Raw genomic sequence first — 12,866 nt, 5'->3', positions numbered from 1 at the left:
TAACAATTGTTTTTTCAAAGCTATAATGGAAGTGACGTAGGAGCATATTCGGCATATTTTGCTTAATGAGTTCAATAAAGGCATCAGTGCAACGGAAAGTGCAAGGAATATTAATGCAGTCTATGGGATCAGACAATAAGTGTGAGCCAATGTCAATGGTGGTTCCAGAACAAGTAGAGAAGCTAGGATTTGGTCATTCAACCATTCAACACCAGAAAAGTCAGAAAATTGGGTCAATGGATTCCTCACAAACTTTCAGAGCCTAATCATGTGCAGAGAGTGAATGTATGCTCTTCTTTGTTGTCACATCTCACAAATGAACCTTTTTTGGACCAAATAGTGACTGGTGACAAGAAATGGCTTCTCTATAAAAATGTCAAGCACCAGAGACAGTGGGTAGGTAAGGGAGAAACACTGACACTTCAGGCTAAAGAAGTTCTTCACCAACACAAAATATTGTTATCTGTTTGGTGGGATATGAAAGGTTTAGCCCACTTTGAACTTTTAAGCCCAAACCAAACAATAACAAAGGAGATCTACTGTGGGCAGTTTGAATGGCTTAAGTCAGCACTAGAAGTAAAACGACCATCTTTGGTTTGAAGATGAAAGGTGTTCTTCCATCAGGATAATGCTTGGCTACATACAGTAAGGATGGCATTCCAAAGGCTGGAGCAGTTTGAATGGGAAACGATGCCCCACCCACCATATTTGCAGGACACTGCCCCATTCGATTATCATTTATTCTGCAGTCTTCAAAATAATTTAGATGGAAACAAATATGAATTCTGTAGACGAGATCAGAACAGCTCTGGAGGAGTATTTTTCAACACAGACAAGTAAATTTTGGAAGAAGGAGCTTGCAAGTCTACCAGATAGATGGAAGAGCATTGTAGAAAACAAAATTTGTTTATCTTAATTTTGAAAAATAAAAGAAGTATAAAAAAACTGCATTATTTATGGGATGACCCAATATATATGGATACACGCACACACACAAAATCTGAGAGGATATATTTATGCCTGTGTGTGTGTGTGATGGGGAGAGAGAGAGAGAGAGAGATTGTAATGTTTCTCTCCGGTAAGAGTTTGTTAATGTAATTTTGAATGCTTTCAGATGGGATTAAATAGTTTCTTGAAATAACGAGTTGTATATTCTGTTCCTGGCTGAACTTATTGTTAATCCCTTGTCAAGTTGAACTAATCCACATCCTGCTTTAGATAACATACAAAACATGGTCCCATCTGGCTGTAGTCTCAATGATATGAGCTGGAATTAATAGATGCATTGAAACATCCTTGTAAATTCAGGCAATGCTATATCCTTTACACGATGATGTATTCTTAAAATAATCAACAATTAGCCATCTTTATTTTTAAACATGAAAGAATATATGCCAGAATTTCATAGAAAATCATTAGAGTCTGAACTAATACAGTACTGGACAATCAGTCAAGAGATTGCCGTTTGCATCTATAAAAACCAACTCCCAAGCTCTATGTAGGCACCACAGGATAATATAATTCATTTATGTAAGTAATGGCAGAACTATAAAACTGGCAAACCTGCTTTTGTTGTTCAAAGCTAGTTTTGGTGTCAATGGGAGAAAATACAATATATCCAGGACTACTTTAAGTAGGGGAGATTTATCTTCTCAAAGGAGACTGTGATTCTGAAACAACCTTGGGGATCCTTTTGATTTGGAATATATGTTGTTAAACCCCAGATCATTCCCGGCTGAGTAGATCTTTAATCAAAAGCATTCCAGCTGTGACCATTCTGTCTTTTGAGGAGTATCTCTGTTCCTTATTTAAGATGGTAGAATGTAATTTAAAGGGGATTTTTGTTGTAATTTCTAGCTAGTCAAACTGCTGTGTACAGCTTTTTATTTATGTAGATGCTTGAGAAATATCCTACATAGAACTTCAATAAGGAACAACAACTATGTAGATAAGATGTCAACATTTTGGCACGTCACTTATGAATTCATATCCTGGGCCGTTTGCCAGCTCTGTCTGGCAACCGTGTCGGTGGCACGTAAAAGCACCATCCGTTCGCGTCCGTTGCCAGCCTCGGCTGGCCTCCGTGCCGGTGACACGTAAAAGCACCATCTGTTCGTGGCCGTTTGCCAGCTCTGTCTGGCCCCGTGTCGGTGGCACGTAAAAGCACCATCCGTCCGTGTCCGTTGCCAGCCTCGGCTGGCCCCCGTGCCAGTGACACGTAAAAGCACCGTCCGCTCGTGGCCGTTTGCCAGCTCTGTCTGGCAACCATGTCGGTGGCACGTAAAAGCACCATCCGTTCGCGTCCGTTGCCAGCCTCGGCTGGCCCCCGTGCCGGTGACACGTAAAAGCACCGTCCGTTGCCAGCCTCGGCTGGCCCCCGTGCCGGTGACACGTAAAAGCACCGTCCGTTCGTGGCCGGTTGCCAGCTCTGTCTGGCCCCGTGTCGGTGGCACGTAAAAGCACCATCCATTCGTGTCCGTTGCCAGCATCGCCTGGCCCCATGCCGGTGACACGTAAAAGCACCATCCGTTCGTGGCCGTTCGCCAGCTCTGTCTGGCACCTGTGCAGGTGGCACGTAAAAAACACCCACTACACTCGCGGAGTGGTTGGCGTTAGGAAGGGCATCCAGCCGTAGAAACACTGCCAGATCTGACTGGGCCTGACGAAGCCTTCCAGCTTCACAGACCCCAGTTGACCCGTCCAACCCATGCTAGCATGGAAAACGGACGCTAAACGATGATGATGATGATGATGATGATGCTAGTGATGTATATATTTTTGTAAACTTTTCATGAGCAGAAATAGTATCTACTATTTGATATTATATGCTAAGCTTGCTATAAAAGTAATGTTGAATTACTGATAAAACATTTGAAATATCATCATAAAAATAAACTGATTAGAATGTTATATGTGTACTAAAAATATAAATACAGGTACAACATTGATTTTCCAGGGCCTTCTGTTTCAAAGCCATTCCAGATTACTGATTCTTTCAAACCAGGGGTCAGCACATTCTAAACTAAACAAATATTAAATTTACTTAAATAATTATGTGAAATACAGATACCTGCACCTTCATATAAATTATACAAGTTTATTACTACAAGGGGCTGCGGAAAAGTTCCTGGCTGTAAGGGTATCATGAAAGGCCTGGTTGGAGGCCCAACATTCTGAGTTCCTTTACAGGGCTTAGAAGAACTGAAGGACCGCTGCAATAAGTGTGTGAATCTGAGAGGGGAATATGTTGAATGAAATCGTAATTACTTGGCCCTCCTGTATTTTCTTTTGTCCAAAGCCAGGAACTTCTCAGCCCCACCCTCATGTACTGTACTGTGTAAATTACTGTAAAACAGATCTACCCATTAAACTAGTCTGGCAACTGCGGGAATTGAAAGTGCTTGCTTATAAATTAGTGCAGGTTATAAGAGGTTCCATACCATTAGTGTCCAGAAAGTGAATGTTGTACCTGTAGTTAAAACTGTTAATTAAAAAGAGGTTTTCAATTATTCATTTTGTTTTGGTTTTTTTTATTTGCAGCGTCCAAAATCCTTAGAAGATAATTTAAATGAATTACGAAGTGACCATAAGACAAAATGTTTGAGTCGCTACAACTCTGTAAGGCGCCGGCAGTTGGAGCGTTTACGGCAGAGATCAGACTGGTTTCTTGGACCCCTGAACGATAGTGTTTGTAGTAATAGAAGTGGTGCCAGCAATAACCAAAACGGTGAAAATATTGGCAGCAGTAGCAGTATGGTAGAAGGTGTTTGTAGCAGAGAAGAAGGCATTGAAAAACAGCAACACCAGCCACTGAAAGCAAAAATCTCTGGCACTTCTGTAACAAAGTCTTCATCAGAGGGTGCTGAACTGGATGTGATTGGCTCTGATGCAGATAGTGTTTTTACGGACAACACCAGTCGAAGTGAGTCTCCAGCTTCTGAACCAATTAGGAGTTTAGATATGCGTAAACCACGCACTGTAATACATAGTGACACTGTAGTAGATGCCCTGTCAGTGACTGAAAATGTACCAGATACACATGATATAAAACAGACCTGTGAAAATGGAGAACAAAGTAATGTGTGTTATTTCATGGTTAAACACAATTATGGGGAAACTAATTCCTAGCATTGTACTTATATCCAAATTTTTTCCCCCTGCCATGTTTTTTAAAAATATCAAAAACAAACAAAAAAAAAACAGCAACAACATAAAAAAAAGAAGCCACTCTGATTGTCATCATTATCATTTTTTTTATCATTGACATTTTTAAAATGATATTTTTAAAATTATTTTAGATTACTTATGAAATATTTTAAAATATTACATATACATTTATACTCACACGCACACACACAAACACACACATATATATATATAAAAAGTACAGAAGTAAGTTTTAACTATGTGCTTACTTTTTTTCCCTGCCCTTTCATAATTTTAAAGGTTGAAATGGTTCATAAAATTTTTCAATATTTCCAAATTTATAAAAATTCTTTTAGACTCTAGAAAAACTGAAGCCATTATCTTTTCTCTTTTAATTATCCTTTCCTTTTCTTTCTCTCTCTCACTCTATCTCTATCTCCCAGTTATCTTTTCTAAATAACATCTGCAGAATGCACAATCTATTTATTCTTGAAATTATCCCCTTAATGAAATGATGCCTTAGAAATTTAATTGAACAAACTTTGTCTCAAGAAGATTAGACTTATTGTTGCTCTCTTGAACACTAAAATTTAATCACATAATTAATTAGCTGAAAAGATGACTTTTTTTTTGTCCATCAATAAAAAATGTTAAAGGAGAAAAAAAATTTTTCTCTGTTAAATCACTGATCTCTAAAAAATTTTTAGTTAAATATCATCTTTTATCTCATTCATTAAGTTACTATTTTCATCTCCTAGCCTTCCACAACTATCCACAAAATATCTTTATACTGATATTTCTGTTTTACTCTAGCAACTTTCCTCAAACTCTGTCATTTAGTTTATTTTCATCACTAATAAATTGGCTTTTAAGAAAACATATTATACAACACACAAAAAAGAAAGGAAAATGACACTTAAATAATGATACTAGAAAAGTGTGTGCAATTATTAACAGTACATATACAGAGATAATAAATCATTTAAAAATTATATAATGGTTAATTAATAGTTACTTTTCATTAGTTTACATTATAAATTTAACTTTTAAATATGTATTGAAAATATGTAATGAGAGTTTGCACTAATTTTATTTTTTATTTTTAAACTTATGTTGGTGTTTCTTTCCCTATTTCCCTCTTATTAATTCCTATATTCTTTCATTTGTTTAATGAATTAAATCATGGTCATTTGATTAATTTCAAATCTTCAGAGATAAATTAACTTTAATTTTGTTAGATGTTAACTTTAATCTCTTCTTTTCTTTCTCAAGTATGATCTTCCCGTCTTTAATACTCCTCTTTAAAGTTTTTAATCACACAATTCAAGAAATGTTAAGCCACCCTCATTGGTAGCATTCTGTTTCCTCAGACCAGACTGTACAGAGAACCTTGTTTCATCACTTGGCCCAAAAACGATAAATGATGCTTCCCATTGTGTCTTAGCATATTTTACAAATGCAAAAAAACATGAAGCAATGTCCTCGTTGGGACAGTAAATCTCTTGAGATGCTCTTCAACATTAAGCAACATTTTAGTTATTCTTGTGGCATAGGTCTACTCTAGAAAAAGGTTTCCCATTGTTACTTAAAAGTAAGAATAACAATATAAATGTAAAGTATACATCTCATGCCTTACATGTCACTGACCGATAATTGATGCTGCGTTTTGATACCTATTGTTATTAATTCCTAGAATAAATGTAATCTCATGAATTCACCACGTTTTGGATGGTTTGCTTTAAAAAGATGCTGATCGTCTTCCATTGATCAAGGAATACTGATTCACTCAGAATTATTGCTTGCAAATAATCACACACACATACACCACCTTTTATTAATTAACTATCAGAAAAAGAAATTGTGTATCCTATAACCTGCTCCTTGAGAAAAAGATGTAATATTTCTGTTTACATAGGTGAAGAACTGTGGTCTACAACTTGCAACCTACATATATACATTCACTTTTAGCTATTGAGATTGTAATAGGTATCATTTATAGGTATCAATCACTCAAAGCTTGAGTTTAGTCAATGTCTATGCTTAATTTGTTTTTATGTGCATATTGCATGAGTGATGGTGGTGGTGAGGGTGGGGACGGTCATGTCTACACTGACTAATTCTATGGTTCTTACTTCCTACAATAGCTGGAGTATCCTGTCTGCCAACAAATCGACCAATAGGTAATGCAAAACTTGCACAAAAGAAATGTAAGCTACCATATCTGACATTCATAACACTGAACTCCTCTGCCTTGCTTTTTAAATCCAAATGTTTAATGAAACATTTAGTGTTCATATATGCACACACAAGTCTTAAATCTCACAGAAAGTCTTCCCTGTTTTATTGCTAGCATTATGTTTGTGTGTCTGTAATCCATATCATTTTATCTTCACAGTTCTTAAGATTATTCATCTACTCTCATTTTCTTTGCATCACAATTCTATTGAACTATGATGCGATACCTTTAATAGGCTGTTTAAATCAGTGTTCTTGCTGTAAGGTCATCTATCTAATATCATGGTTCTCACTCACAACTTTAAAAAAATAATATGTAAAAATAATTCTTTCTACTATAAGTATAAGGCTTGAAATATGAGGGGGGGTGACCAGACAATTACATTGATCCCAGTGCTCGAATGATACTTATTTCATTGATCCAAAAGGATGAAAGGCAAAGTTGTCCTCAGCAGAATTTGAACTCAAAAAATATCAAGCATTTTGTCTGGCCTGCTAATGATTTTGTCATCTTGCTGCCCAAATAGTCCTTTCTACTATAGGCACAAGGCTTGAAATTTGATGGGAGGGGACTATTCAATTACATCAACCCCAGTGCTCAACTGATACTTATTTCATCAACCCTTTAATGGATGAAAGACAAAGTTGGCCTCGGCAGAATTTGAACTCAGAATATAAAACCGGACAAAATGTTTCATGGCATATTGTCTAGCAGGCTAAAAACTCTGTCAAGTCAATGCTGTATAATATATAAAAGTAATGAATTATAAAGTACACACATTGAAAATAACAAAAGGCTGCTAGATTAAATTATTATCTGCATGGACTAAATCTTTCAGCATTAGTCCCATCTCTCTATATTCTAAGTACTAATCAGGAACTGAAGTCTATTCCATTCGCTACAAGTTTGTGGCCTTATGAGAAATCTTCAATGTTATAATGGCTGTTTTCAGATCCTGCCAAAGTTGACTGTAATCTTTCATTCCATTGGGTGCCAACAAAATATATACCATTCAAGCACGGGTGAGGGGGGGAGGCAGTTTAGCCAACAATATCTCTCCCTTAAAATACGTGGTTTGATGTCAGTAGAAGAAAATATTACCCCCCTCCCCCCATTGTGCTCTTCTTATCTTTACTGTTGTTACAAGAGTTACTTTATAATTGTTTCTGATTCAGACACAAGGCCAGTGGGGTTAGTGTTACCTTTGACCCCCAACACTTGACTGGTATTTTATTTTATCAGTCCTGAAAGGATGTAAAACAAAATTGACCTGGGTAAGATTTGAACTCAGAACATTAATGCTGGAAGAAATGTTGCTAAGCATTTTGTCCGACATGCTAACCATCTTGCCAACTTGCTGCCTTAATGATGATGATGATGATGATGATAATGATAATAATAATAATACCAACAACAACAACAATAGAAAAGAATATTGTTATTATTGTAACACTAGTAGCTGAAAACTTTAGGGTTAATGTATAGTATGTGCATCCATACTTGTAGCTGAAAACTTTAGGGTTAATGTATAGTATGTGCTTCCATACTTGTGCTTTACGGAAAAATGACAGGAAGAGATAATTATATGAAATAAAGACCAGTTAACCTCTTGAGTATTGATAAAGTCATCTTTGTTTCATTGCTTCTGAATTTCTGTGCCTTTTCCCTTTGTAATTGCCAATTCCCCCCCCCCACACGCACACATGTATTCCCTCCCTGACTCACTCACCATTTTACCTCTTAATGTTTCAGATCAATTATTCACACACACACACACAATACATTTATGTTGGTTAATTAATTATAACCTATTTCTCTGTCAATGAGATTACAAAGGCTACAGTCATTGCTCCTCTTTTGAAAACTAATTAATGGGGAACAGTCTGTGTTGTAGTTTGATTAAATTCTACCAGAAGTGGTAACAGAGGAGATGAACTTTTCAACCCTATGTATTTTCTCCAACTTGACATTTTCTTGAAATAGTGAAGCTTGAGGCAGATAAAACTTACAAACAATAGTGAGTAAACATTGGTTTGAGAAAATTTTTGAAAAGAAAAAGTCAAAGGCTGGGTCTCTTAACCCAATTTTTACATGCTGTTAATTATAGCTTTGTCTACTTCAAGTTTCACCATTCCAAGAAAGAAGTATTTTATCTACTCAACATCATTAATAATTTTTTTGAATTTTTCATTTTAATTTTACCCCATACAGGTTCATTGTGCCTTAAAAGTTTGGAATTCTCATATTATCAGTTATTTTGCAAAGGGATGTTTTTGTCAAGTAAACACATCTCCTGCATGGAGTTTATGCATATTTAAGGGAAGTTATGAAGATTGCATGTGGATGAGACATAACCCAGAATTTACGTGGAAGTGAAGAGCTATACCACTGAGGACTGTAGAAATAAACAGGAAACCACTCAGTAATTGATTGATTGATTGATTGATTGATTCTAGTTTCAGCTCATGAGCTGTGGCCATGCTGGGGCACCGCCATTGAAAATTTCAAAGGGGACACCCGGGATATAGATACAAAATGATGTGAGCCATGAGAGACACCCAAATTAACCCTTTAGTGTTCAGATTATTCGATCAAACATAATGCTTATTGATTCCCATTGATTTGAATTAATCATGCATTATCTCATATCTTCAAGATCTTGATGGTGTAATTACTTAATGTAGAATAACATTGTAGGGTAGGTGTGAGAGCCTGGATCTGGTCAGTTTGAACATAAAACAGATTAGCTATTTTGGCCTGATATGGCCGGTTTAAATATTAAAGGGTTAATAGAAATACAAGTGGGAAAGGGTACTCTTGTTGATAGTATTGTGATGGAATGGTCTGTCAGGAAGTTTCTGATCAAAGAGGTTAGAGCCGAAAGAGCCCACAAGTAGGTTATGCACAAGCATTATTGTGCCACAAACAATAATGTCAAGTTAAGTTGCTACTAAAATAAAGCAAGTCATTAATGAATTTCTCTCGTTAATACTGCACCGGTAATGAAAGTAACGATAGGTGATGGAAATCAGTGATTGGCTGGTGGTTCATAGGCTCTAAGAATTTACTCTTCCTTTAAATGGAATGCACTATCATCCATTTCTAGAACTTGGGGGCCATATAAGATTTTCTTGTTAAACTTTATGTGCAAGAAATTGCTTATACTTCTGCTATACACAAAATATTTTAATCTTTTTTATACAATTCTAGTAGGATTTTATATATATATATATCATTTGAGTGTGACCGTTGTCAGCACTGCCTCACTGGCACTTGTGCTGGCAGCATGTGAACAAAACATTCGAGCGAGGTCATTGCCAGTGCTGCTGGACTGAATCCTGTGCAGGTGACATGTAAAAAACACCATTTTCGAGTGTGGCCATTGCCAGTACCGCCAGACTGGCCCTCGTGTCAGTGGCACGTAAAAAGCACCCACTAAACTCTCAGAGTGGTTGACGTTAGGAAGGGCATCCAGCTGTAGAAACTCTGTCAGATCAGATTGGAGCCTGGTGCAGCCATCTGGTTCGCCAGTCCTCAGTCAAATCATCCAACCCATGCTAGCATGGAAAGCGGATGTTAAACGATGATGATGATGATATATATATATATATATATATATATACAAGCAATAAGAGAACAATGCTTGAGAACAATTCTTTAGTGGTGGATTCCCTTTGCGGATCTATTTCTAGCGTTAGAGTGACCACATGTGGTCCCTCTCTTATTGCTTGTATTAATAATTTTTACTGTATCTCAGTTTTTTTCGTTAGGCTTCTTGGTGTTTTAAATTGATGTTATTAATTAATATTCAATTTTCTCACCCTTATTGTGATTTTATTTATATATATGCAGTAGGAGAGGGTTAGTTCTTAAGAATATTATTTACATGTAATGTTTGAAAAACTGACTGGACCAGTTATCTTGTGTAGCTCATATTATAGAATTGTACCATAGAATTTTTTGTTCTTGTGAGCACAAGATGATGAGGAATGTAGTTTTAAGAAAGTTAGTCAAGGAAAGGATTTCTGTGGAACTGGAGACAAAGCTGGCAACAATTTTTTTCCTTTTTTTCTAATTAGAATCTTCTAGAATGAAGAATTGTGTGTAGGAGGATTCTACAAAGTTGATTGAAATATTCTTTGCTTGTTCAAAAGTTTTGTTTGGAGTCAAATGTCTATCAGTGAGTGAGAGTGGGTGATTTCATCCAAGTATTGTAGGCAGGCTCTATCTTTTGTCTATGCAGCCATAGCATTGTTGTTTGTAAATCTCTTCAAGGTTGTTTAGTTCCAGGTTTTGGTCATGTGGAAAGTGTAGAATTGGTCTAGTTTCCATTCTTTACTCCTCTCTCTGTTCCTAAGTTATCTAAAAGATAACTTAGGAATGAAGAAATTTTTTTTTTTTTTTGCCAATGATAGTTGTCATAGAATTGTTGAAGCTCTGATCAGTTAGCTGATTTGAATTACCAGATGGTTTGTAAATCTGATGTTGTTAATCTGGATTTCAATGGTAGATATTTATGCTTTCATTGGTCTATCTGCTGCCTCTGGCAATTTTACTTTTATGGTTGAGTACTTATTTGTAGGAAGCTCATCCAAATGCTGGAAAAATAATTGATTCAACACATGCAAACTAAAATTTGCAAAAACCCATACCACCATGGGAAATGAATATAAAACAGCATGCATATATATATATATGTATATGTATATGTATATATATATATATATAGGTGCAGGCATGGATGTGTGGTAAGAAGCTTGCTTCCCACCACATGGTTCCAGGTTCAGTCCCACTGTATGGCACACTTTGGACAAGTGTCTTCTATAGCCTTGGAGCGACTAAAGACTTGTGAGTGGATTTGGTAGATGGAAACTGAAAGAAGCCCATTGTGTGTGTGTTTTGCGTCTGTGTTTGTCCCCCATCACTGCTTGGTGTGTTTACATCCCCACAACTTAGTGGTTTGGCAAAAGAGACTGGTAGAATAAGTACCAGGCTTGAAAAAATTAAGTACTGAGGTCAATTCATTCAACTAAAAATTCTTCAAGGCAGTGCCCCAGCATGGCCACAGTCTAATGACTGAAACAAGTAAAAGATAAAAGATGTAACATGTATACATACATAGATAGATACACACACACACACACACACACCTGCCTGCATACACATCAAATGCCATTTTATTAATTTGCCATATTATCATCGTTTAACCTCAGAAAGGCAAACTTCTCCTTACTAACTAAAAATATATTTTAGATTCATCTTTAAATTTCTCAGAGTTTCGATAACTTATTCTTTTCACTGCACTTTCAAAGCTCTACAGACATTAGTCCCTCCCCTCCTCTCCACTTCCACTAGAAATCCTATTCTCTTCCTATGTATAGCAGCAGTCAGTTGTATAATATTTGTTTTGCTCACAAAGCATCTGTTGTTTACCAAGCCATTCTCTGTATATATTCATGCAACTCCCTGCTTCTTTCTTACTTTCTTTTATCTTTTCTTTTTATTATTATTTTTTCTTTTCATTTTTTCTTTTATTATTTTTTTTTTCTATATTTTGCCCTAGAAATAAATGGTTATCAGTGTTTAGAGACTGTTTATCTCAGTAACATACTATTTTCTGAGAACTGTCTCTGAAATTTTCAGAATCTATCTGAGCAATGAACTTTTGACATATCTATCCTTAGTAGAATATTTGTAGTTTCTATTACTCTATTTGCATTTTTAAATATTTTTTTTCTTGTATGTGTCTGTGTGAGAGAGAGAGAGCGAGATTATAATAAATAATCAATAATTAACTTCATTTTTATCTATACTAGTTAGTGCAGAACACTTACAGTATTAGACAGCTAAAATAAAAGTTTTTTTTTCTCCCAAGCTTTATTTAGTAGCAGAGTGAACTGAGTTTTTTTTTACGTTTTACATGTTTTATAAATGTGAATATTTAAATGGTGGTGCACCAGCATGGCCACAGCTCTGAGCTGAAACTAGAGAAAAAAAGAATTTGCATTATTAACTGCCTTTTGGGATTTTTTTTTTTTTTTAGCCAGGGTCTTCCATGCCACTAACAATTTAACTGAGAATTAGGACCTGTTCAGTCTTTCGAGATGGACTAACTGTCTCGACCCGAACAACTGATGTTGTTAGGAACAATTCCATGCCTCGTTTATTGATCAAACCTCTCATTTGCAACCAACCGCTGCAAAAATTATATATTACAATAACAGTGTCATTGTTTTTTTTCTTGTTGCTTTTTTTAGAAAACTTCTGCAGCTGTTTTTCGTGTATCTTGGAGGGATTTTTGAGAATGTATAGGGTTTTTCATAATTTTTATGCAGTTAACATCAAAATGGTAGTCCATGGTAGTACTTAACTCAACATTGCAAGCTAATGAGATTTATGTGGCATAGCCAGTTGGTTAAGAAGTTTACCTTGCAATCATGAGGTCCTAGGTTTGATCCCACAATAAGGCTTCTTTGGCAGGTGT

At 36.0% G+C, this 12,866-nt stretch overlaps 1 protein-coding gene and 1 long non-coding RNA gene across 4 annotated transcripts in view; both read left to right on the top strand.

Annotated features, from left to right (window-relative positions):
- The window catches only part of LOC115216434, a 254,983-nt gene extending 249,122 nt beyond the window's left edge, over positions 1-5,861 (top strand). For all 3 annotated transcript variants that reach the window (XM_029785770.2, XM_029785784.2, XM_029785779.2), the window contains one exon: positions 3,541-5,861. In XM_029785770.2, the coding sequence (XP_029641630.1) occupies positions 3,541-4,128 (588 nt within the window). In that variant the 3' untranslated portion in view covers positions 4,129-5,861. The remainder of the gene's footprint in view (positions 1-3,540) is intronic.
- A 1,842-nt stretch (positions 5,862-7,703) lies between these two features.
- Positions 7,704-7,995, top strand: LOC118762138. The gene is made up of 2 exons (XR_004997916.1): positions 7,704-7,855; positions 7,902-7,995. It is a non-coding gene; the product is annotated as an uncharacterized LOC118762138 (long non-coding RNA).
- The last annotated feature ends 4,871 nt before the right edge of the window (positions 7,996-12,866 follow it).

The sequence above is a fragment of the Octopus sinensis genome, linkage group LG1 (assembly GCF_006345805.1).
Source record: "Octopus sinensis linkage group LG1, ASM634580v1, whole genome shotgun sequence".
Taxonomy (NCBI): domain Eukaryota; kingdom Metazoa; phylum Mollusca; class Cephalopoda; order Octopoda; family Octopodidae; genus Octopus; species Octopus sinensis.
The sequence above is the reverse complement of the archived record's forward strand: the minus strand, read 5'-3'. Positions and strand labels throughout refer to the sequence as shown.